The sequence below is a fragment of the Xenopus laevis genome, chromosome 4S (genome assembly GCF_017654675.1).
Source record: "Xenopus laevis strain J_2021 chromosome 4S, Xenopus_laevis_v10.1, whole genome shotgun sequence".
NCBI lineage: Eukaryota > Metazoa > Chordata > Amphibia > Anura > Pipidae > Xenopus > Xenopus laevis.
Genome location: NC_054378.1, coordinates 92831599 through 92858185, shown reverse-complemented (window position 1 = coordinate 92858185; position 26587 = coordinate 92831599). Strand labels below are relative to the sequence as shown.

The 26587-nt window shown below is 40.5% G+C and overlaps 2 protein-coding genes across 2 annotated transcripts; both read right to left on the bottom strand.

Moving 5' to 3' along the window:
- Positions 1-1026: 1026 nt before the first annotated feature.
- desi1.S (desumoylating isopeptidase 1 S homeolog) lies at positions 1027-8886 on the bottom strand. The gene is made up of 6 exons (XM_018261115.2): positions 8660-8886; positions 5281-5302; positions 5094-5163; positions 4009-4118; positions 3797-3919; positions 1027-2103 (listed from the first exon to the last, which is right to left on the bottom strand). Exons 1-6 carry the CDS (start codon positions 8748-8750, stop codon positions 2010-2012), a joined length of 510 nt encoding a protein of 169 aa, XP_018116604.1. The 5' UTR covers positions 8751-8886; the 3' UTR covers positions 1027-2009.
- A 7829-nt stretch (positions 8887-16715) lies between these two features.
- snu13.S (small nuclear ribonucleoprotein 13 S homeolog) lies at positions 16716-19287 on the bottom strand. The gene is given in 3 exon segments (NM_001094930.1): positions 16716-17308; positions 17859-17979; positions 19237-19287. Coding segments are annotated over 3 exon segments (387 nt in total). The 5' UTR covers positions 19240-19287; the 3' UTR covers positions 16716-17045.
- Between the last annotated feature and the right edge of the window lie 7300 nt (positions 19288-26587).

Sequence of the window (26587 nt, the reverse complement as noted above, 5' to 3'; positions counted from 1 at the left end):
CTTAGGTCATTTTGCCTGATCATGTGCTTTCAGAAAGCGCCAGCACTTTAGGATGGAACTGCTTTCTGGCAGGCTGTTGTTTCTCCTACTCAATGTAACTAAATGTGTCTCAGTGGGACCTGGATTTTTTACTATTGAGTGCTGTTCTTAGATCTACCAGAGAGCTGTTATCTTGTGTTAGGGAGCTTCTTTCTGATTTCCTTCCCATTGTTCTGTTGTTAGGCTGCTGTAGGGAAAGGGTATCACTCCAACTTGCAGTAAAGCAGTGGCTGAAGTTTATCAGAGAGCAAGTCACATGACTGGGGGCAGCTGGGAAACTGACAATATGTCTAGCCCTATTTCAGATATCAAAATGAAATACAAAAAAATCTGTTTGCTCTTTTGAGAAACGGATTGCTGTGCAGAATTCTGCTGGAGCAGCACTATTAACTGATGTGTTTTGAATTTTTTTTTCCAATGACAGTATCCCTTTAAAGAGGTCATTCATCTTTAAATTAACTTTTAGTATGATGTAAAGAGTGATATTCTGAGACAATTTGAAATTGTTTTTTCTTTTTTAGTATGAGGTTTTTGCGTTATTTGTTTTTTACATGAAGTCAGTGACCCCATTTGAAAGCTAGAAAGATTTAGAAGTAGAAGGCAAAAAATGAAAAGAAAAAAAAAATAATGAAGTCCAATTGAAAAGTTTCTTAGAATAATATACTAAAAGTTAACATAAAGGTGAAACATCTCTTTAAGTAAGTGCTATGGGCTGCTCCTCTCTCCTGCTTCCCTTGCAAGATATGGGTCTGTGCAATTTAACCATACCATATTACCAAATCTCCCATGATGCACTCCTCAGCCCACATGCCAGCTTGTCTATGTCATGCCATGCTTAAAGGCGGTTAAGCAGATACTAAGGTTACAGAGAGATAAACAGCTTGATTCTCTGAGGGTTATAGAACTTTACATACATAACTAAACTACTTTACAATGCATTTTCACATTGGAGCCATTGGACTTTTTTGGTTGAGTTTTTGTGGTCCTTTGACCAAAGACAGTCAGACTTTACAATTGTTTCTTGCCACAAACACATTAACCAGGTGTCCTTGAAAGACTGATAAAATGTTAATCTGCAAAGAAACAATACCCCCAGGGACCTGTGGTACAACATTCTGAAGATCTGTTGTTTCCACATATCTTATGTTTTGACTCTGAAAGGGTAAAGTTCAGAAGTTCCCTGTACAAATTAAATAAGAGATCTGGGCTTATTTATGAGCTATGGGCTTTCCAGTACACTGCTAAAGAACCATTAGAAGTGAAGAATCCAGTTTAACCCTCCAACTATCACTTGTAAAAATGAATGCAGTTAATTAATGCAATTAATTAGTACTGCAGTCAGGGACCCCATGACAAAGGGGGCCCTAACAATAGTTAATAAAGGGGTGGGGATTACAGGGAGTATGCAGAGTTTTTTTATTCGGGTCCATTTTACTTCTTGTTAGGGCTTATCACCAATGGTGCCTACGTGACCAGTGGGCTAGTAATTGGATCCCCCTGCAAGGGAGGGTCCTGCTAACTTATATGTGGCCTCATAATTACGCATAGTGGCCCTGCTGATCTAAAATGTGCAAGGATGCCCATATACATTAGCTGTCTACCTTTAAGAAGAAAATGTCTTAATTAATTTCAACAACAGCTTGGCCTTCTCTGTCTTTGACAGAAATGCAAAGTTGTGTGTCATTATAATGACAAGTAAACTGTATTTAACCAATGCATACAAAAATAATACCCTCGTGAGATGGGTTATTTTTTAAATAATTTTGATTCCTATATATTATTTAGAAATAAATTGCACCATTACATAGATTATTTAAAGTGACGGGATATAAGTAATAAAAAAGAGTTATATGGCTCTATGTCCTTGAAATGGAACAAAAGAAACACTTATGGTTAAAACAGATACTAAAAAATGCTGTTAAATTAAAAAGCGAGGGCACTGCCCCCACTGGCACATGGCACTGCAGTGATTAACTTGGTCCGCTGTGCCTGTTAAAGCTGTTCCCACCAGAAGGCTGGATTTGAACAGAGTCCAGTAAAGGCCGAAGAGCTTGCCCAAAGGGTCTGGAAGGAAAGGAAACATTAGCATTAAAAAAAAAAAAGAACTTTAGTATTTATATATGGGTGTACTGAAAAAGCAAAATCACACTCCACATCTCATGCAACCAGTCTAAGCAGACCCACGCAAGTGTGATAGAACATGCATGCCATAATTTAATGTCCTATTTATAAAATTTAAAGGAGAAAGAAAAGTAAAATCTTTTTAGACTGTTTTTAGACACCAACCCGACAATTCTGGCTGCTCCACTTCTTGAAATAACTCACTAGTCTGGGGTACTGTTTGCTGAATACCAAAAAGACAGCAACCGTTCACATATGCCTTCCGAGAAATGGCACAGGTAACAATTGGGAGCATGATCATTCAGGGAACAGTACCTTGAAATGGTGCATTTCTGAAGACAAAGAGTGCCAGCCTAGGGGGGCAGGTAAGTGACTAGACCAGGGGTCCCCAACCTTTTTCACCTGTGAGCAACATTTAGATGTAAAAAGAGTTGGGGAGCAACACAAGCATGAAAAATGTTCCTGGGTGGTGCCAAATAAGAGTTGTGATTGACTGTTGGTAGCCCCTATATGGTCTGGCAGCCTACTGGAGCCTCTATTTGGCAGTATACCTGGTGTCTATGCAACCAAAACTTGTCTCCAAGCCTGGAATTCAAAAATAAGCACCTGCTCTGAGGCCACTGTGAGCAACATCCAAGGGGTTGGGGAGCAACATGTTGCTCACGAGCTACTGGTTGGGGATCACTGGACTAGACTAACAACCTGCCACCCCAGTGATTTTAGGTTTCCTTTAAACTGTTTACACAACCTGTAGATTCTGGCAGATGCCAAAGGGACTGCTGTAACTTGCCATAGACCATCGCTCTTTATCTGTTTATTCAAAATAACAGGGCCTATTGTTAATTTCAGATTGGACCTGACTGCCATCCATGATAATTAGAAGAGAATAAAATTCTGAGAAACAAAAACACTTGTTCTGGGGTGGCATTAAAACAGTAAACTATGTTAATCAATGGCGGCATTACCGTTGCATCAATAACTACATCTTACAACTGAATTTTACCGTTTCCTGTTTAAAGGACTCTATGGGTGGAGGGAAACAGAATTAAAGGGGAAGGAAACCTAGTTGGCGCAAAAACCCTCCCCCCCTCCGGTGTTTTGGCCACCCTCCCTCCTCCCCCCTGGCCTACCCGTCCCGTTGGGCAAATGCCCCTAACTTGTTACTTACGCTTCTGCGCAGGTCCAGTCCAGGGAGTTCACAGACGACATCTTCTTCCACGCGATCTTCTTCCTGCTTTGACCAGCGTTTTGGCGCATGCGCAGTAGGTGCATTTCGCCGGTACGGATCTACTGCGCATGCGCCAAAAGTCACGAAGTACTTTTGGCGCATGCGCAGTAGATCGTACCGGCAAAATGCTCCTACTGCGCATGCGCCGGTCAAAGCAGGAAGAAGAACGCGTGGAAGAAGATGTCGTCTGTGAACTCCCTGGACTGGACCTGCGCAGAAGGGAAAGTAACAAGTTAGGGGCATTTGCCCAGCGGGACGGGTAGGCCAGGGGGGAGGAGGGAAGGTGGCCAACACACCGAGGGGGGGAGGGTTTTTGCGCCAACTAGGTTTCCTTCCCCTTTAAAGAAGTAAAATAATATCCTGCATTTTACTTTGTTATTCTACAAAACAATCAGAGAATACACTTACGTGGACAAAACTTCAGATGGCAGCTCTGTTATGTATGAAGGAATTTTTTTTCCAGTCAAGAACTGAGCAACTTCATTGCTAAAAGTGTTGCAGTTGTGATCAAACAGGTGGTAGGACTCCCCACTGTGGTAAGAAAGAGCATAACACATGATGAACAGAAATACTTGAATAAGTAGAGTTAACCCATGAAAAATCTGCTAGTTGGCGCTCACCTGAACCCAGACTCCCCCAGGGAGGATAGATATTCCATGAAAATGTCTTCTGTTACCTCAGTATTGCCAAGCTCCACCACTGAGTCGGGTTCACCCAACATTGTTCCTCCCTGAAAATAAATAGAAATTACCATAAAAGCAGTGATAAGTGCATGCATTGCCACCTATTTAATCTAAATGTGTTATATTTTCTATAAAAGGTTTACTGAAACAAAGTGTATAGTGTAGAAACATGCAGTTAAAGTAGTTCAGTGTTCATCTAGATAACTGTGTGGTAAGCATGCTATGACCATGTATTCGACTCGCAGGAGCAGAATGGCTACAAAGTTTACATTCTGGCACATCACTTACTAATGTCAAGCAGTGGAAACAGGGTTTAAACCAGAGGGACTGATGGCTTATAGGCCAAGAAAGTAAGGCTAGGGCCACATGGGGACCCAAAATCCGCTGTCTGATTTCAGCCCTACCGTGGCAAGTAGCTTCCTCTCTCTACCACATTGAACCGGAGGATTTTGGCTCAAATTGCAGACTCTTGGTTTCTCTGTCAAAACCTGCCGATTCTGTTCACACTGAGCCGATTCAGTGCAGAAGAGACAGGAGGCTACTGCTCGTGGTAGGGCTAAAATCAGCCTGCGGATTTCAGCTATCTGATATCGGCCACCATGAAGCCCTAGCCTAAGGGTCTTGTGCACGTTTCAGCATATATTAAACAGATCTTCTTACTTTTCAATAGAGGTTGCAAATGTAAATGATTTTGCTGTGGGCCCAATAACTTCTATTCAGACCACTACATGAAGGGGTGTGGCAAGACAGGTCAACAGATAAAATACATATTGAAAGAGTCCACATAAATAAATGGCAAAAAAGCAGCATGATAAGTATGAGTCATTATTAATGGAGTCAGCTCATCCTTTGTACGTGTGGTGCTATAGTGCAATGACCAGTTGCTTTTTTAATATCAAGAACAATAACTTTGCAGAGGCAGAGGGCACCCCATTGATACAAATATGGCCTGTATGGCTAGGAAGTGAAATATATGCTGCTCAGCACATTCATAGATATAACATTATGTTGCAAACTCTTACTGGCAAACAGCTGGTGATCCCTCCACCGCCATAAAAGAATTCTTCATCAAATACTATGATGGAAGTGTGCCTGTATGGGAGAATGAACAGAATCTTTGAAATTTTATATAATATTAGATCACCCCCACCCCAATAAAAACTCATGACAAAAGAAAAAAATTGGTATGTAAATGGTATATCTGCTTACCAGATTCCTTCCAACTGTTTTCCTGTAGAGAGAAATGAATGTGTACTTTAGTAAATAGGCAGAAACCCAAATCAATATACGGTACCTATGTAGCAATCCGCTTTCTTAGATCAAGTTGCCAGTGACTAAAACGATTTTATTTGCCATTTATAGAGCTGATATACTTTCTAACAAATCTCTCCAGAAGTAGAAGTAAAGGTGGCCATACACGGGCCGATAAAAGCTGCCGTCAGACCGTGTCGGCAGCTTATTGGCCCGTGTATGGGGCCCCACGACGGGCTTCACCGATCGAGATCTGGCCGAAAGTCGGCCAGATCTCGATCGGATGGGACAGAAAATCCCGTTGGATCGCGGCTGCATCTATTCGTTGAGCATCGTTAGGATCCGATCGTTGGGCCCTAGGGCCCACAATCGGATCAGCCGATATTGCCCACCTCAAGGTGGGCATATCGGAGGGAGATCTGCTCGTTTGGCGACATCGCCAAACGAGCAGATCTCTCCATGTATGGCCACCTTAAGAAATCCAGTCAAGGAGCAGGTAGAACATACACACTAGGATAAGTGCTGTTCGGCAGCAAAGATAACCACTGTGCTATCATTCTACCCAAACCTAAAGAGGGCAGGGTTATTTATACAGAGCTCATATAGGTTTATATTGCCTGTAGTGTCTAGTATCTAAATGAACCACCTATTCCCCAGCCCTACAGTAATAGAATCTCTCCCACTGGAATTGGTATGAAGCATGTAGGAGGCTTTATCTTGATATATTTCTTTGGTGAGTGCTGGAGGAAACCCATTATTGAGAAGGTTGAATCAAGTAACGTGAAAGTAATGATTCAGACACTTTTGTGCCTCTCCCCTTACAGCAGAAAAGCCTAACAGCAATAGCAAGTAACCTTTTTCATTGTTAAAAATTGCTGAGCCATGCTCCCTTAACTACATGGTGTCATTTGTTCTGTATTGTTTGCATAGAAAACGGCATTGATGTATTTTAGAGCTTTCTGGATAATAGATTGCCATGCCTGTATATTCACAATGGTGCAACCCATGTAATTAGTAGTGATGCCCACATATGTGTTCTTTTACTGATATTCTCAGCAATTATTTACAGAAATTGCTTGTGATTCACCACAGCAGTACTACTTGTGATTGGCATCTGTCATAATGGTCTTCATTTTCACACATTTTGTGCCCAAATGTGGATAATCCTTATTTTAAATAACTGTCACAACTTAACCTAGGTGGTCCAAATAGTTGAATAAATAATTGTAGTTCTTACTACGTCCATACTTTAATGTCATAGGTGGGCATTATTCTGTACCCTTGAGGATTATAAAATTGCTAAACCACCTTTTACCTTTCAAGGTACACACCATATGTAGTTTTCAAAGGCTAGCACCTTCTGGCCTGATTTCATTATTCTAGCTAAAGTATCATATGACCTATGCATTAATTCTACAGAGACTTTAAAAGTCAACATACATTTTTAAAGGCATAAGACCACTACTAAAGACGTGGGTTTCAGTGTGCCATGACAAATAGAATTTTGGCTGCCTTGCTGCTAAAAATACATAAATACAAGGGGTTGTCAGAACACTATATAGAAAGTATCTTATGTAATAAAGGGTGCAAAGTTTGCTACAGGTATAATTACCTATGTATACCAGAAGGACCAATCAGACAGTAGCGTTTACTTGTCATGAATTTAAAAATTGTATTGGCTGGGCAAACTTTGTGTCTTTTATTACATATGGGTAAAGACTCTTATAAACCCCTCTCACACGCAAGGAACCGCTCCAAACCCACTGCCCTAAAACTGTTCACTTGTGAGTGGGTGCTCTGTCGACAACGTCCCCACCGCCAACACATGTAGCAAATCCAACAAAGGACGGCACTCCGGTATAAATGGCAAGTTTATTGCAGAATCTTGCAAGTATACATAGCCGTACGCGTTTTGGGAACCAAGTCCCTTAATCATAGGTTTGATTAAGGGACTTGGTTCCCGAAATGCATAAGATGCAAGATTCTGCAATAAACTTGCCATTGTTACCGGAGTGCCGTCCTTTGTTGGATTTGCTAAAGACTCTTATACATTACGTATGTCCTTTTATACGAGCATTCAAGGTTTTGTTAAGGTAAAAGCATCCAAGCAGAAAATGCCAGGAATTCTGTCAGTTCTCATGTCATTATTATCAATGGGATGAGCACAGCTTGTAGCATAAACACCTTCTGGAAAAAAAAAAACAGGCGAGAACTGGTACTGTAAGTGACAAAGCTATAAATAGTTTTCAACAGTATAATTTTAGCAACTGCAACTATCTAAAAGTAGGTATTGACTTTGACGATTAACCTTTGGCCCAGAGTATAGTGGAGCCTGGGGGACAGGTGATAGGTATGATCAGTGGGGATGGCGGGTATTAGTAAGGTGGATGCTCTTGCTGATTCATAATGGATTTGGACACAAAAAAACTGAATAGTGTTTTTTTGGTGTGAATAATAATGAGGAAACCATTGTCAGGGACAATGCAATATTTGGTGCAGTGACGGTAAATTTCGACAGTGAAATTGCACCGACTCAAGTGGGGTTCAGTAATGTTTTACTGTTGGTATGGGTAACAGAAGTTGGCACATGACAAGATGAATGTATAAAGGCTGGAGTTACTGGATGTCTAACATAATAGCCAGAACACTACTAACTGCTTTTCAGCTTTCTAACGCTAAATTAGTCAGCGACTTAAAGGGGGGGCCACATGGGACATAACTGTTCAGTGAGTTCACATTTGATCCTTAGCATTCAGCTCAGATTCGAAATAAAACCATGTCCCCCCCCCCCTTCAAGTCTCTGCCTGGTAAACAATCAGTGGAAACCATGAGAGCTGCAAAGCAGGAAGTAGTGTTCTGGCTATTATGTTAGACATCCAGTGACTCCAGCTTTATACATTACATCTTTGGCTAACTAACTACTGTATATTAGAAACATTTTCTCCTTTGCACAACCTATTTACCCAGTTTTTATATTTACACTGAACAATTCCTTTAAAATAAATGGTTCTGACAGTTTTACTCCAGTACAATTCTAGAGATAAGTGGCTTGTACCTGGCATTAGAACATGTTGCTTTACCCGAGCAATACAAGCAGCAGCCATACCAGTCCCATATACTTTCCTTACTGAGGTTCATTGGAGAACAACTTGGTCATCATCACATAAGGCCAGATAAACCAGTACATATTATTCCCATTCCAATATGCGCCTATCCACAAGCCCCACAACTAAACTCATTATAATGACACTCAATTGAAACCCCCCTAGTCATTATGGCAGAAGTACAGATGCCATTGTCATGCGGTGCAGCGAGTGCAACTACAGGGAGTTCTTACCCAGCATGATAGGACTAAGACGGCGAGCCAAGCCGCGGGACAGGTCATACACATACAGCCGGACCAAATGAGGACCCTGGGCAGGTTCCATTGCTACAGTCGCCGAAATCCACTGAATCACTGTCTGACAGCCCGGCAATAGTGTGCGAGCACAGTCGCTACCCTTCACACCCACTGCAGAGAGAACGACCAATCACAGCCGTCAGCGTGACTTCTAAAAACCAATCAGACAACGAAACAATGCTACACGCCGGATATCCCGCCCATTTGCTTTGTCACGACCAATGAGAATACCAATGTGGTGTTACCAAAACACAAGCAACGTTACGTTGCATTTTAGCGCTGCTGCAAGTCACTGGCCTTCTGCACGCTAGTCTTTACCTACTATAACCCTACAACTCATCCCCTGCGGAATGCTTACAGTTGTAGGCCAATAGTACTAACTATTTAGCATACATAGCTTTAATATCACGTGATACAACCAACTACGGGTCGCCTAATGTTGTTTTGCTAATATCCCTTCCGGTCCAGAATCCGTATTGGTTGAGAGGTTCAGGGTATGTTCTAGGCATTTTTTTTCTGTGCTCAGGGATAAGGAACATGGGCGGTAGTTATCAGTCATTAGTCAGCACCGTGTCTGACTGGGACTTTGTGGTTAATTAACAGTGGGTGCCCCCTGATTCTAGGAAGACTGTTGATAACCCAGACATATAACAGAGTAAATGTGAGTGCAGTCAGGATGGGAAGGAATGAAATGTATCTCAATGGATAATGGTGTAGGGATGTGAACATTTAGCCACCTTTACTCATTACAGACAGGCACATCCCTAGTAATATGGACACCTAAGTGGGTCCTTATGGGGACCTTGTGCTTATGTAACCCCAGTAGTTCTCACAGTGTACTCCAGATGGCACTGTACAGTAGTATAAAGGTCTTGGGAACCATGAGGTCTGGGTCCATTGCTTTAGCCCAACCAAGCAGACTGGAAGGTAATGGGTAAATGTTGACCCTAGGCGCATTGGCCCCAGTAATTAGATAGCATACTCTTTTATAGATCACTCTAGGAGTGATAGAGAGGTTATTTAGTTGAGCAGCTCAAGGCTCCGCCGAGGATATTAGAGGGATTAAGATCCCAGGGTATTACTGACCTGGAGTAGGGACTAAAGTGTTGAGACTAGGGATGATAGGAATTCCCCTAGACTGCCACTGAAAGATATCCTGAAAACTGGGCAATACCCCTCACACACTGCCACACTCTGTGCTGTATATTCCCTGGCCTGTAGGGATTCAGCCTATACTGGTTCTGTGAGTATATGCTACCTTTATGCTGTCTGATTGTTCTAAGCTCCATTGTGGATATCTGATATGTGCTATGTTAAATAAAGACAGTTCATTGTTTAAGAGTTAAAGAACTACTGGCGCCCATCATTGTGCAATTGCACCTGGTTACAGTTACACTACACCCTGCCTCCACCCCGCTGCGAGGGCTTACCCCTGAGAGGGCCTCATTTGTGGTATAACCACACACTGACCAGTGTGTGGCTTAAACTGACCAGTAAGTAAAGTCATTTTACTATAGCGCTACAATGGTAATTGGGAGCAATGTTAAAAATAGTGTTTTCCTATTAGTTTTTTTAGGCTCAAAAATATCGCTGTACACCTCAAAAATTAATTTGAGGGGGAAAAAAACAGAAAAATAATATAGCATAATATTGTTTTGGTTAAAAAACCACCATATAAGTGCTTTTAATATTATTCTAATTAAGTGTACCCCAAAGAGTTTCGTTAACTATAGTGAACAGGGAAAAAGCACATCAAACGGGTATTTCGTTATTGGTGGAAGATGGGATGTACCCACACTCTGATCCTAATGGTTTCCGGCGGTATATTATACGCACAAGCTGCACGTAAAAAAGCGCATATCACAATATGGGTTCCTTCCCAAGAGTCAAATCTTCCATTTTTCCTTTCTCCTTCATGGGCAATAAGAAAGCAGCACGTGTAGAAGCTTAAATACATTTTAATAATAAATAAAACTGCACTCACAAGCATATAGTGTTCCGTTCACATTAAAAGTCCTCTTTAAAAGTAAGTCTACTCAGGGGCGATCCGTGGGCTGCTGCCGCCCCCCTCTCCCGCTCCGCGCTTAAAAGTTTAGCGTTGGAGCGGTTCAAAAGGGGCGGGATCACTAGTGCAACGAGTGGCACGCGTACTGCTTTCTGCACTAGCAGAGCCGAATTTCTGGTTTAAAAAATGAAAACTCGGCTCTTAAAGTTACAGGAGGCCGCTTTTTACTGCCGCCTGAAGCAAGGTGCTCACCTTGCCTCATGGCAGGAACGTCCCTGAGTCCGCTGCTGATATCGCTACAGTGTCTCTTTCGTGTCCGGCGTTCAGCATTCACCTGAGTTCACTGCGCCTGTTCCAGCTTCACAGTCTGTACGCTTCTGCACCTCTGGTCATAGTAGTATAAAGTGTGCCTCTCTGCATAGTAGCATTAATTGAAGTAAATGTCTGCTGAGCTTTGGTTTCAAACTGAGGGCTTCAGTTATCATATATCAGATATCATTTATCAGATGTTGAGAAGGTATTACTCGCAAATTTTAAAAATAAAAAATAATTTACATTATTAAAGTCCAATGGTTACTTTTTTTTTTTTTTTCAGATGAGGAAACTCAATGTAAAACTGCTTAAAGTGGACCTGTCACCCAGACACAAAAATCTGTATAATAAAAGTCCTTTTCAAATTAAACAAATTTCTATTTTTTATTAAAACGTTCATAGCTGTTGTAAACTCATTTAAAAATCTCAGCTGACAATCAAATATTGTCTGACCCTCCTCTGTGCCTTAGGGTCAGGGCACACAGGCAGATTCTCTTCTTTGGGCCGACTTATCTCCCCGAACTGCCTCCCCTGCCTTCCCGCCAGCTAAAACGTAAATCTCCGGCTGGATGGCACTCAGAGCTGTGAGTTGCCTCACAGGCGGGGAGGCACTTCGGGAAGATAGTCGCCCCAAAGAAGAGGAGATTTGTCAACGGGCGTCTAATCTCCCCAAATCTGCCTGTGTGCCCTGATCCTTAGGCATAGAGGTGGGGCATATTCTTGGGGTTTAGTGGATGAGCAATTACTCATCTGATAGAAGTGCCAGAGAGAGGCATGAAACGTGTCAGGTGATCAAACATGTCATAGTGTAGGAAATACATCTGCAACTGATGCCTGTTTGTTATTTTTAATAGTATTTAAATAAAGTCTTTTTTGATTTTAACTTCCACTTGCAGAATATTTTCTCATCCGCTAAACCCCAAGAATATGACAATGATTGAAATGGAGACCAGTAAGAAGAATGTCTGTGCAATGTGGAGTATGCCTCCCATCGCCAAACGAGTGGATCTCTCCGTGTATGGCCACCTTAAGTTAGAAATCTGAGCAACTCCGATTGCCCGAATGGACCTTATTTATGAAGAAAGAAGCCAGAAAAAATAGGGTCAGGCAAACTTCGGAGCTTTCCCCTGAAAACTCTGAATTGTTTGTGGTTTCTGCTCAAAAAACCCCGAAATCTATGGAAAAAATCTTAGTTTTGTGAGTTTTTTGCACAGAAACCACAAACTCATCGGATATCAGTATGGACATCAGCATAGACTCTGGGACCTTCCACATTGACTTATACAGGACCTCGACAACTTTTAGGGCTCTTACTCACGCGTGTTTTTACTTGCGCTCCCCTGCGTTCAGTTTTTCTGCGTTCAGCCGCAGGGGAGCGCAGGAATAGACGCATTTCATTATTTCAAATGGGGCTGTACTCACAGGCGCGTGTAGGCGCCGAACGCAGGAAAAATGCAGCATGTTGCGTCTCAACCTGCGTTCGGCGCCTACATGCGCCTGTGAGTACAGCCCCATTTGAAATAATGAAATGCGTCTATTCCTGCGCTCCCTTGCGTCTGAACGCCGAAAAACGGAACGCAGGGGAGCGCAGGTAAAAACGCTCATGAGTAAGAGCCCTTAGATGCTGGGGTTTTTAGACCATTGGACTTTAATAAATCACAAAAAATTCGTAGGTTTTTTTCCCCCTCTGAAAACCATGAATTATTCGAGGTTCGGATATTCGGACCTTGATAAATAACCCCCCTAAGCCTTTACTCCATCTCACCTCTGGACTGTATGGCAACATATTATTTATAATTAACCCTATGAAGCTTTTTTTTATTATTTATAATTAAAAGAGAAGGAAAGGTTAAAACTAAGTTAGCCATATCAGAAAGGTCCATCTAAATATACCAGTAAACCCCCAAAGTAGTGCTGCTCTGAGTCCCCTGTCAAAAGAAACACTGCATTTCTTTCCATCTATTGTGTACTCATGGGCTTCTGTATCAGACTTCCTGCCTTCAGCTTAAACCTCATTGCCCTGGGCAAGAACATGCTCAGTTTGCTCCTCTTCCACACCCCCTCCCTTCTCTACTGTAATCTGAGCCCAGAGCAAGGAGAGACTCAGGCAGGAAGTGATGTCACACCATGTTAATACTGCAGCTCCTATCCTAAACAAACAGAGACTTTCTAGAGCTTTTTACTCAGGTATGGTAAAACATTCTACAGAATAAATATAGCATTCTGGCTTGCACTATTGCAGCTAATCTATTGGCAATAAAATGCCTCAGTAGCTTTCCTTCTCCTTTAACCCTCTTACAGCTGTGCTGTGAGAGGGTCATACCTTTGGGGTTGGGCACAAATAAATATGTTTGTGGGAGTGTTGCATAATAGTCAAGGGTTATTCTACACAATTCTAACTTGTGTTAGTAGGGCTTCAAAGATTATAGTTACATAGTTACTTAGTAAGTTAGGTTGAAAAAAGTCACATGTCCATCAAGTTCAACCTTTTAACTCTATTTTAACCTGCCTAACTGCTAGTTGATCCAGAGGAAGGCAAAAACAGCTTAGTTGCCCTTCTCTGTACCCTCTCTAATACAATAATGTCCTGTTTGAGTGATGGAGACCAAAACTGTACGGCATATTCTAGATGGGGCCTTACAAGTGCTCTATACAGTGGAAGAATAACCCCTTCCTGTCGTGAATCAATGCCCCATTTAATACAGCTCAAGACCTTATTTGCCCGTGATGCTGCTGACTGGCATTGCTTGCTACAGCCAAGTTTATCATCTACAAGGACTCCAAGGTCCTTTTCCATAATGGATTTGCCTAGTGCAGTCCCATTAAGGGTATAAGTGGCTTGGATATTTTTACATCCTGGTGCATGACTTTACATTTATCAACATTGAATCTCATTTGCCACTTAGCTGCCCAGATTGCCAGTTTGTCAAGATCCTGTTGCAAGGATGCCACATCCTGCATGGAATTATAGTTTCTAGCTTGTATAGGGAAAGTGAAAGCCAGATTTGTTAAGAAAATAACAGGATAGATTCTCTGATTCAAATTCCTTTTTGGTAAGGTTTGAAAATGGTGGAAGTGCCCAAAACGCTACACAACATGCTCCTTCCCAAAAAAGAAATTGAATCTTTTTTCCCTGTAAAAGTAAAATACCTTGTACTTGATCCAAACTGAGATATAATTAGTATCCTGTATTGATTTCTTATCATGAAAATAATGAAGCTATTAGAATTTTCACTTTAATAAGGTAGTTACATATTTCTGTTTTATTGTATCAAGTACCAAAGACGGACATGATTGTCGCATAGGGTCTCTAGCCAAAGAGTTTAAAGAGCTTATTTATCCACAAGGATACAACCCAGAGGGCAAAGCTGTGAAAACAAGGTAACTGTTTTTATTTCAGGTTTGTCTACTTACAGGAGTCTTTTGTTGCTAATATGATTGGTTATAACTGCCAACATGTATTACATGGAACTGTGTAATAATAACTTTATAAGGTTACTTGTTTTATTGCTGCAGTCAATTCAGATCTCAGTATTTGATGTCTGAGCAATATTATCTTGCAGAATGATGCTGACAACTGCAGGTATGAGATCTGTTATCTGGAAGTCCATCTCCATAGACTCCTTTTTAATAAAATAATTCAATTTTTTTTTAAATAGTTACCTTTTTCTCCCTAATACTAAAACGGTACCTTGTACTTGTTACCAACTATGATATCATTAATCCATATTGGAAGCAAAGCAAACTTATAGGGTTTATTTAATGTTTAAAGGGAAACTCCACAAAAACATAACTTAAGATTTTTGAAAAGTATATATAATTTCAAGCAACTTTGAAATATACATCAAAAAATATGCAGACATTTTAATGGTTTCTGACCGTTCCCTAAGCCTAGCCCCCTGCTGTTCTGCTGATCTTTCTGACTACTTTGCTGAGCTGTTCAACTAATATGCTACAGAGCGCTGATCAAACATTGCTCAGCAGTCTGGCATTTGTAACATCAGTTTATCGGCTTTATTCATACGCATATGAAGATTACATCGAACGCGTTTCATGTCCTAGGTCTGGGCACTTCATCAGAGTACTTTGCTGAGCTGGCTGACTACTGCTACTTTGTATCAACAGCCATCTGTCCTTAACCTGCAGCCGCCAAACCCCACAATTCCCTGCACACGTGTACAGAACGCATTTTAGGACATCCTCCGGGGAAATCCCTGTCCTCCATGCGATGTCCTATGGCTTTTGAATGCCGAATCGGGTGTTTTTACAGTCACTCATCCTCAAATGCTGCAGTCACACCTGCGTCCTCTACCCTCCCTTCTCATACGAACTCCCTCTTCAGCCCTCTGCCCTCAGTTTTGAAGCCCAGTCCTGTTGGTATCCCTATATAAACTATGTGACACGCTAAACCCATATTGCATTTTTTTGGCCTAATATGCATGTTGTGCTATGATGCCATAGGCTTAAAACCAGAAAGCTACTCACACCAATGCTGCTGCCGGATACCTGAAAACAGTGAGTGAACCCAGTTGTTTTGCACTGGCACATTGCAGTTACATAACAAAACTATTACTTTTAAGGCAAGCTAGCATTTGTTTCAGCACAGCATCTGTAAAAAGTAGAGCAGGGATTCTAAACATGGTTAAAACAAAACAATGACTTAGAAAAGGAATGACTGGGTAGGGGTGGTTATTATGGCCACATTTGGAAGCAAACAAAAAGCTGCAAGTAATTCAGCTAGTTGTCACCCAATACAGTTCCTATACTTTGTCACAAGTGTATCCCCTAATTAAATATAATTAAATTAATTTATCAATGCAACATGCACAAGTAAATTACTTCTTTATATTAACTATATTGGTTCCATGATACCCTATAAAACCCTAAAGGATTACTAGGAAAATGCAGTCAAAACCCTCTGACTTTCAGTCTCACTCTTTTTACAGCTTCTGTGTAGTTCCTGTAAGTTTTCTGATGAGCAAATATTGGGTGATTTCCTAAGTGCCAAGTTAGTTTTAAGATGAGTCTGCTTTCAGCCTTGGGTCCGAGTGAAGAAGTCGCCATCTCAGAAGGTGAGCTTAGGACCTATGTAAAAAAAATGGAACCATCGGATAGTTCACAGTACCTGTGTTAAAGGAGAAATGTCGTGGGTATAAACTGAAAGGGAGCAAGAAGCAGGAGCTGGTCGATGCCCTTGTAGAGTATTTTAAGACAAACTAGCCAGCAAGTCTGACAAACAATTATTTTCTCTACTAGAGGAAACCCAAAAAGTTAAGTTCTCTTTGTATGTTTAGCATATATGATGTAATTTCATGTACCTTGTTCCCGTTTTAGCGCTTGTAATTAAACCATTTTTAAAAAATATTCAGCTTTTTTGGGATCAAAAATGACTTTTTTGTCTTAAGATTATGCACATGCCCTTTCTTTTTCTAGAGATACTTGTGTATCTTCTCCCAAATTTATACATCTTTACTCCCCCCCCCCCAAGATTCTTGGACAACTTGATGAACTTCCTGGCCTCTGTCATAAAAATGAATTGCCAGAAAACGACACAAAAAGGTACAGAAACCATGAATAACGGCACAATACGGGCATTGTGATCATGTAAATATTAGTCCTCTCATTCCAAGCAAGCCTTTATGGTACAGTGTGGTAAAAATTGGTACCATCCCCAAATACCAGTAGACTTTCACATGTATATTTTTATTAAAAATACATATAATACAAGTCAGTGTAATGAAAATAAATCTTTTGAGATTCTGTTGGACACAAAAGTATTCAAAACAAATGGAAATGGAAAAAGAAAATGACAACAGCTTAATAGTCCCCAACTACAAATGCTGTTTTTATACATTTTTGTTAACTCATAAGACTTCACTCCGTTGTGCCATTGTAACCTGGCTCCTGCCAAAAGCTACAAATTTGCCACTGGCTACTAAATTAAACAGTGTGATGAAACTCCTTGCGGCTCTTCTGAAAGGGGAAGGTGAGCACAGAATCATCAAATTACACCAGCAGCCTCTCAATAGCCTGCTGAACAGACTGGATTTGGGGCTTCAATTGGGAACCTTCCTTGATGGTGACTGAACAAGCGATCACTGGCCTAGAGACTCCACAAGCTCTTCCAAGTGCCTGCTTGGAGCGCACAAACACGTAGGGGACGTTCTTGTCTTCACACAGGAGTGGAAGGTGTAGAATGATCTCCAGGGGTTCTGCATCAGCTGCCATGACTATGAACTCAGCTATGCCTCTGTTTAGGGTCTTTGTAGCTAGAAGAGAAAATAAAGACATATTTTATCATCAAGTAGACTTCAGAAATATTACACTAACTACTCTGTGCAAACAGGGCACTTCATTTCAGGGAGTATGTTTTTTTTTTTTTTTTTTTTTTTTTTTTAAAGCGTGTGTCCACTGTACAGCACTGCAAAACAGGTGCTTTTAAGGATGAATGCCCAGTTACCACAAGAAAAAACAAACAGTGCTATATCCAGAATATCAGACCCTTGGGATGGACCTATAGATTTTGCACAATTCTCTCCTCATCCTTTTATGCTTTCCCTAAAGGAAAATGGTCTAATTTATTTAAGAAAGCGTCTGCAGTCAGTTAATTAAATTTTAGGGACCAATTCAATATAAAGAATTTATAAAGTAAGAAATCACAACACGGTGATCATTACTATATTACCCAGTGATATTACAAGGCAGCCCATTAACCAATGTATGTATGTAATGAATAGGGTCTATGATGGGTTCTCTAGCACCAAGTATTGTTTTTAAGCAGTTCAATAAATTATAGCTTAAGTTTTGGCCATGTCGTACCTTCATTAGCACCCTTGCGGAGCTGCTTGTAATTAGCTGATTGCTGAACGAGATCCAAGAGAGTCTTTGTAAGCTGGGCATCCGCAAGTGGATAGGCTTTGGGGTTCACTTCTGGTTCAGTCTGTAGAACAGATACATGATATAATGAGAACATGAATGGAATAGCTGTAACAATATATTCTGTAGAACGTTACATAAGGGTGATGAAGAAAGTGTAGCATACAGACTAGGAGAAAAAGCATAGTCCTGCCCACTGTACCAGAGAGAGAGGGAATCATTGAGACTATGAAAGCAGTTGTTAAAGGGCAAAGGCTACATAACCCCAGTGCAGAATATACAGGAGTGTATGTGTCCATGTGTTCTCATTGCCAGGTTGGTGGTTTTCCAGACATATTGGGCTACTAATTTAAAGCCCAGGCTGGTTTTGAAAGTTCAAACTAGCCAAGGTACGGATTTGATCTACTTTTATTCCTTTATGCCTTTATTCACCAACACACGACATGTTTTGAGCTCAGCGCTGTTTTTCAAGTGTATGATTTGAAAAAGAGCGCTGAGCTTGAAACATGTCCTGTGTTGGTGAATAAAGGCACCGTTGCAGCAGAGTTTGCGCCCACACTTTATATACCAGTTTATTCTGTTCATGCAATCCTGTGTCTCCCAATGCATGTTGGGTAATGCAGTTTTTGTTTAACAATTTGCCAAGTTTAATGCAGGACTACAATTCCCAGCATGCAATGGGACTGACTTGTGTATATGTCGGGAGTTCTTAGGTTTTGGGATCTGTACCCCAGTCTCCCACAATCCTTGAGAATTCACATTTTCTGGTGACTTTCCACAATTTCTGATAATTTTGGGGGAAAAATCTTCTGACCACCAAAATGTCTAGTGATTGACATAATATATTCATTTATTTTTTAGACTTTTTTTACTGCACATTTTGTGTGGCTTTTTTTGGCCTGCTTTTGTAGCCAACTTTGGCTGTTTTTGAAAATTGAACCTGGCAACCCTGCCCCATGCAACAACTGCTTATTTGGCTTCATCATCATCGTATCGGTTCCATATAAAAAAAGCCAGCAGCTGCATCTATGTGCTGCCCAGAGGAATACGGTCTAATTTAAGCCATTATACCAGATACAGTTTGAATGAGAAAACTCAAACATTCCCATACAACATTACTAAACAGCATGTAATACGGAAGAGTGGGTGTTAGTATAATCAGATTTACACCTGATCGCCAAACGGAATAGGGAAGGGCCATTAATACACAGTATGGACAGCACGTGTACTGAGCGGCCGCACTACAGACCAACTGATTACCCGCTTGAACACTAAATGTAGGCGATCCGTTCCCTGGAGGCTCCCCGCGTGTGCTACTTACCATGCTGGCGCTTGCTGGTTATTCGTGCAGTGGATCGGTGGTAAAATCTTCTCCTCTCAGCCCGGAAGCCTCACGGAGGAAGATCGAATAAACCTTACTGGAGCTCTGCAGCGGCAACGTGTTATGCACTTCCGGCAAAAGAGGAAAGGGCGGGACGTCCCTCTGTACTAGCTAGCTTGCGGTTCATTGGTTCATTTATAACCACGTGGCTGCAGTCAGAATGCACAGTGGGGCACAGACTGACGCGAAAAAGGCGGGTTATATAGTAAGGTGCGTTTTTTTTTCTTAAAGGGATTCTGTCATGATTATTATGATGTTGTTTTTATTTCTAAATGACACTGTTTATACTGCAAATAATTCACTCTACAATATAAAATTTCACTCCTAAAACAGCATGTGTATTATTTACTTGTTATATTGGTGTGTAAGCGCCATCTCAGGTCATTTTGTCTGGTCATGTGCTTTCAGAAAGAGACAGCACTTTAGGATGGAACTGCTTTCTGGCAGGCTGTTGTTTCTCCTACTCAATGTAACTGAATGTGTCACAGTGGGACCTGGATTTTACTATTGAGTGCTGTTCTTAGATCTACCAGGCAGCTGTTATCTTGTGTTAGTGAGCTGCTATCTGGTTACCTTCCCATTGTTCTTTTGTTAGGCTGCTGGGGGGGAAAGGGAGGGGGGTGATATCACTCTAACTTGCAGTACAGCAGTAAAGAGTGACTGACATTTATCAGAGCACAAGTCACATGACTTCGGGCAGCTGGGAAACTGACAAGATGTCTAGCCACATGTCAGATTTCAAAATTAAATATAAAAAAAACTGTTTGCTCTTTTGAGAAATGGATTTCAGTGCAGAATTCTGCTGGAGCAGCACTATTAACTGATGTATTTAAAAAAAAATTCCCATGACAGTATCCCTTTAATAACCCGATTATTATTTAGGAAATTATTATTATTATTATTATTGGTGCTATCGATGTTCCAAAAAGCCCAACTTGTCAGTTTAGACTAGATTTGGGGAGGAAGTCTCATTTTGCTCTCCTAGATGTTCTTGAAATAGGGTTGCCTCCTGTTCAGTTTTTCTAAGTCCTTGACACGCCTTATTTATTATTAAGTGCATTTAATTTCTTGTTATTAAAGAAACAGAAATAAGCCAACCAATCAAAAATAAGAAATACTTTTTCTAAATGAGCATTGCTTGTATTTCGGAGCTTTCTGGATAACTGATTTCTGTATAATAGATCCCATACCTGTAGTTAAAGGACTGGGCTTACTCATCGGACAGAATAGATAGAGGTAGGGTTTCCAGCCCTGTGGGTTTCAACTGGACATCTCAGTTTGTTAAAGGGGTGTCTGTTCAAAATTTTCTGTCCCATTTAAAACATTGTGAAAACTGGACAGTAATCCATTCATTTGCATATAAATGATGTAATAACCCTGGCCCAGCATCATAGCTCCACGACATCATTGTGCCTGCCTCTGATGTCATCATGCCCACCCCAAGATCACTGCTCCACCCCCAATGCTATCTGCCCCGCCCCTATTGTTCGGGTTTAGCCACCGGCAAAGGTGGCAACCCTATCTTGAAAGCTTCACTTGTCAGGGTAAGAATTGAGATTGGAGAACAAATTTAGTCAGCACACCGATTCTTAGTATCTTGCCTTGATGGTGCACGTTCTGCAACGACCACTTTCCATTGACAGACCATGTAATGTAGAAAATGAACAGCACCATCGATTTGGATGTGGTTTAAAAAGCCTTTATTTGTGCTCTTGTGGGCATCCCCCGCGACGTTTCAGGCCATGTGGCCTTTTATCAAGCTTACTGACCAGTATTTCCATACAACCATTTATACCCTTTAACTCCATCTAGTGGTCAATAAAGTGCATCAGTTATTTTTAAACAAAAAACAAAAAACAAAACAAGCAATTACAATAATTCATAATATAGTGAAAATTACCAATTACATCAATCGAGTGACACCAATAAATAGAAGCTTGATACGATAAAAAATGTCATAGTGTATCTGTAAAAGAATAAAGACATAGATCATAATTAAAACCCATAATCAATTAAATATAAAAGAGCCATTCAAGATCACCTAAAAATGGGACTTAAATCATATTCTTTATTCAATCCCCATGGCTCTAAAGTTTCCAATTTCCTAATCCAGAATGCTTCTCTATACAATAGATCCTTGTGTCTATTCCCTCCTCTTTGTTTTATATCTACTGTCTCCAACACTTGGAATTTCAATTGGTTTACTCTGTGAGAATGCTCAATAAAATGGCCTGCTACTGCCTGATCTCTTTTTCCAGTATTAATAGCGGACTTATGTTCCCTCATGCGTTCACGAACTGTTCTTTTTGTTTGACCCACATATGCAAGCCCGCAGGGGCATTTGATTATATATATAGCATATGTTGAACTACAGGAATAACGATCTTTGATCTTTATAGGGTATCCTTTCCTAGGATGAAAAACCACATCTCCCTGTTGAACATTGGAGCAACAGTTGCAGTTATAGCAGGGAAAAGTCCCTGCTTTACTGTTCCTGCTCACACTCCTTTGTCTCATATCGGTGTGAACCAGCATAGAGCCTAACGATCTACCCTTTTTGTAGGCTATTATAGGTGGTCTAGTGAACGCAATAATTTGGGGTAAATTGTTTTTTATAAGCGGCCAATGATGCCGTAAAATATTGGCAATTTGTTTACTCAAGGTATTATATTGAGTAACGAAAGTAACATTGTTCTCTCTGTTTTTTGGTTTACCTTTTAACATTTCCTTTCTACTTTGATTTTTAATTTCATTCAATTGCGTCCTAAGGAGGTTATCTGGATATTCTCTTTCACGAAATTTATTGCACATTTCATCCAACCTTTTATCCACTTTATCTTCAGATGCGACTATACGTTTAACTCTGCTTAATTGTGATTTCGGCAGAGCTTTCTTTAGCTGTGGTGGATGGAAGGATTTGTAATGTAGCAGCAAATTGCGGTCTGTCGATTTTGTATATAAATCAGTTAATAAACCCCCCTCTGCTTTGTATACCTTGGTATCCAGAAATGGAATTTCATCCAAATGTGAGTTTAGGGTAAACCTTATACAGGGTAAGGCATTATTGATTTCCTGAACGAATAATTCAAGGGTCCAAAGTGGCCCCGCCCATAACGCAAACACGTCATCGATATAACGCATCCATTTCTTGCAATATATTTTAAATAATTCATGTACATAGACAAATTTTGTCTCAAATTGATTCATGAATATGTTTGCGTAGGCGGGGGCCACATTAGACCCCATTGCCGTACCACGTATTTGCATGTAGAATTCTTCGTCAAATTGGAAGTAATTGTTATGAAGGAGGAGTTCCAAACACTGGATCACAAATTTTTTTTGAGATCCATCAAGACTTTCGTCCTTTAGTAACTCCAATGAGACTGCCTCGACACCCCCATCATGTGGGATGGAGGTGTAGAGGCTCTCTACATCTAGAGTCACCAACCATACCCCTTCCATATCTTTAGAAAAGACAGATATTTTATTTAAAAAATCACTAGTGTCTCTCACATATGATACATGCGCTTCCACATATGGTCTGATGATCTTATCAACAAAAATAGCAATAGGTGATAGAACAGAATCCACACAGGACACTATAGGTCTCCCGGGGGGACTTTCAAGATTTTTGTGAATTTTGGGAAGTATATAAAATAAAGGTGTTAGAGGAAACTCTTGCTGTAAGAAAACTGCCAATTTTCCATCTATTATCTTTAATTGTGTGGCTTCATCCACCAAATTTTTAATTTTCGTTTGAATTTCAATCAACGGATTGTTTCTTAATTTGAGATATGTAGTATTATCATCTACTTGGCGTTTTATTTCAGCAACATAATCATCTCTATTCATAACAACCAGTGCGCCCCCTTTATCTGCAGACTTGATGATAATCTCTGTATTACCCATTAAATCCAACAGTGACTGATATTCTGATTTGCTTAAATTATTCGGAAGTACATGTATATCACCTCTACGATATTTATCTTCTAACATCTTAATTTCCCTGGTTACATGTTTAATATACGCTTCCACAAAGACATTATCACATTTGGGCATATATGTACTAAGGGGTTTAAGATCTAATTGATCACCACAGAAGGTATTTATAGAGTGAACTACACCTCCCACCTCTTGTTTGTTGTCAAATTGGGCCTTCAATCTTAATGTCCTGAAAAGTCTAAACAGTTCTAGATCTAGTTTAAAGAAATCGGGTTTGTTCACCAAGCTGAAAGAAAGTCCCTTATGCAATACCTGCAGTTCAACATCGGTAAGCGTTCTGCTGGAGATATTCACCACCGCATCCGTCGGCGTTTGTATTGTCGGTGCTGCTTGTTTCTTGCGGTGCTTGCGGCCCCCTCGTTTGCGTCTTCTGGGTCTGCCGTGAGTGAACTTTGCGATCCACCTAAAAAAGGCAGGGAAGTATCTTGCGAGTCGGAGGTTTCAGTCGATGCACGAACTCTTCGCGTCTCCCTGGGTTTATTACGGAATCCTCGTGGGTCCCTCCCTTGGAAGCCTCCTCGGTCATTGCGGTTAGTTTCCCATCGGTACACTGCACCCTCCTCGTAATCAGCCGCATCGCGTTGAAACTTTGTGCGTTTGCGAGCCTGCAGCTCCATGCGGAAACTTTGTAGATGGTCCGCCAGCTTTCTCTTTCCCTCTGTAAACATCTGAGGGCTCGCCTGGTTCCGCAACTTTGTTTCCATTTCGTTTCCGCTCTGTGATACTTTTGGTAACTCTTTATGTATCTCTTCTATAATTGCCACCATAAGGTCAATCGAGCATTTATTCAGGATAGCTTCCCATTTATTACAAAATTGCTCATTATTGGAAAACATTGTAGGTCTTAAATGTGAACGCAGGCCTCGTGGAATTCGTTTGCACTTAACATATTCTCCCAATGTTTGCGCATGTAACTCATATGCAATGAATTTACGTTTGGTTTTCTCCAATTCTTTGAAGTCAATCGCTATATCCGGCTGATTCAGGAAATTATCAGTTTGTCCAATCATGCCAGTAATTCGGGTGATGTCCTCATCAGTATATGCAAAAGTCATTTTGAATCTTTTTTAAGTGTGCAAGACTTACGTGGAACAGTAATTGGAGAACAAATTTAGTCAGCACACCGATTCTTAGTATCTTGCCTTGATGGTGCACGTTCTGCAACGACCACTTTCCATTGACAGACCATGTAATGTAGAAAATGAACAGCACCATCGATTTGGATGTGGTTTAAAAAGCCTTTATTTGTGCTCTTGTGGGCATCCCCCGCGACGTTTCAGGCCATGTGGCCTTTTATCAAGCTTACTGACCAGTATTTCCATACAACCATTTATACCCTTTAACTCCATCTAGTGGTCAATAAAGTGCATCAGTTATTTTTAAACAAAAAACAAAAAACAAAACAAGCAATTACAATAATTCATAATATAGTGAAAATATATTGCAAGAAATGGATGCGTTATATCGATGACGTGTTTGCGTTATGGGCGGGGCCACCCTGGACCCTTGAATTATTCGTTCAGGAAATCAATAATGCCTTACCCTGTATAAGGTTTACCCTAAACTCACATTTGGATGAAATTCCATTTCTGGATACCAAGGTATACAAAGCAGAGGGGGGTTTATTAACTGATTTATATACAAAATCGACAGACCGCAATTTGCTGCTACATTACAAATCCTTCCATCCACCACAGCTAAAGAAAGCTCTGCCGAAATCACAATTAAGCAGAGTTAAACGTATAGTCGCATCTGAAGATAAAGTGGATAAAAGGTTGGATGAAATGTGCAATAAATTTCGTGAAAGAGAATATCCAGATAACCTCCTTAGGACGCAATTGAATGAAATTAAAAATCAAAGTAGAAAGGAAATGTTAAAAGGTAAACCAAAAAACAGAGAGAACAATGTTACTTTCGTTACTCAATATAATACCTTGAGTAAACAAATTGCCAATATTTTACGGCATCATTGGCCGCTTATAAAAAACAATTTACCCCAAATTATTGCGTTCACTAGACCACCTATAATAGCCTACAAAAAGGGTAGATCGTTAGGCTCTATGCTGGTTCACACCGATATGAGACAAAGGAGTGTGAGCAGGAACAGTAAAGCAGGGACTTTTCCCTGCTATAACTGCAACTGTTGCTCCAATGTTCAACAGGGAGATGTGGTTTTTCATCCTAGGAAAGGATACCCTATAAAGATCAAAGATCGTTATTCCTGTAGTTCAACATATGCTATATATATAATCAAATGCCCCTGCGGGCTTGCATATGTGGGTCAAACAAAAAGAACAGTTCGTGAACGCATGAGGGAACATAAGTCCGCTATTAATACTGGAAAAAGAGATCAGGCAGTAGCAGGCCATTTTATTGAGCATTCTCACAGAGTAAACCAATTGAAATTCCAAGTGTTGGAGACAGTAGATATAAAACAAAGAGGAGGGAATAGACACAAGGATCTATTGTATAGAGAAGCATTCTGGATTAGGAAATTGGAAACTTTAGAGCCATGGGGATTGAATAAAGAATATGATTTAAGTCCCATTTTTAGGTGATCTTGAATGGCTCTTTTATATTTAATTGATTATGGGTTTTAATTATGATCTATGTCTTTATTCTTTTACAGATACACTATGACATTTTTTATCGTATCAAGCTTCTATTTATTGGTGTCACTCGATTGATGTAATTGGTAATTTTCACTATATTATGAATTATTGTAATTGCTTGTTTTGTTTTTTGTTTTTTGTTTAAAAATAACTGATGCACTTTATTGACCACTAGATGGAGTTAAAGGGTATAAATGGTTGTATGGAAATACTGGTCAGTAAGCTTGATAAAAGGCCACATGGCCTGAAACGTCGCGGGGGATGCCCACAAGAGCACAAATAAAGGCTTTTTAAACCACATCCAAATCGATGGTGCTGTTCATTTTCTACATTACAGGGTAAGAATTGAGGACAATGTCTAAGGATGATAGCACAAAACATGTGATGTATTTTTTCCCAAAGAAAAACACGTTGGTAATAGTCTGAACTGGAGGCCTCTGTCAGGGAAGTGTGCTTTAAATGAAGCCAATAGTACGTTTGATCTAATGATAGTAATGGTTTCATAACCAGCAAAGAATGACAAATAGCTGGAGGCTCATGCACACTCAGTAGTTAATACCTGGAGGCTCTTCTAGCGTGGGCTGCCTTTCACGCTTCAGTTATAAAGCACTGATTTGAAAGTTTCATAGAACTTACCACCTCTTCTTTTCTGAAAAGGCAATATTGTGGGGAGCTCC

Coding starts and splice junctions, on each gene's coding strand:
- desi1.S (XM_018261115.2), bottom strand. CDS start 8,750: ATGGAACCTGCCCAGGGTCCTCATTTGGTCCGGCTGTATGTGTATGAC. Junction 4,119..5,093: donor GGATCACCAGCTGTTTGCCA/GTAAGAGTTTGC, acceptor ATTTATTTTCAG/GGAGGAACAATGTTGGGTGA. Junction 3,920..4,008: donor CTGGGGGAGTCTGGGTTCAG/GTGAGCGCCAAC, acceptor TTCTTACCACAG/TGGGGAGTCCTACCACCTGT.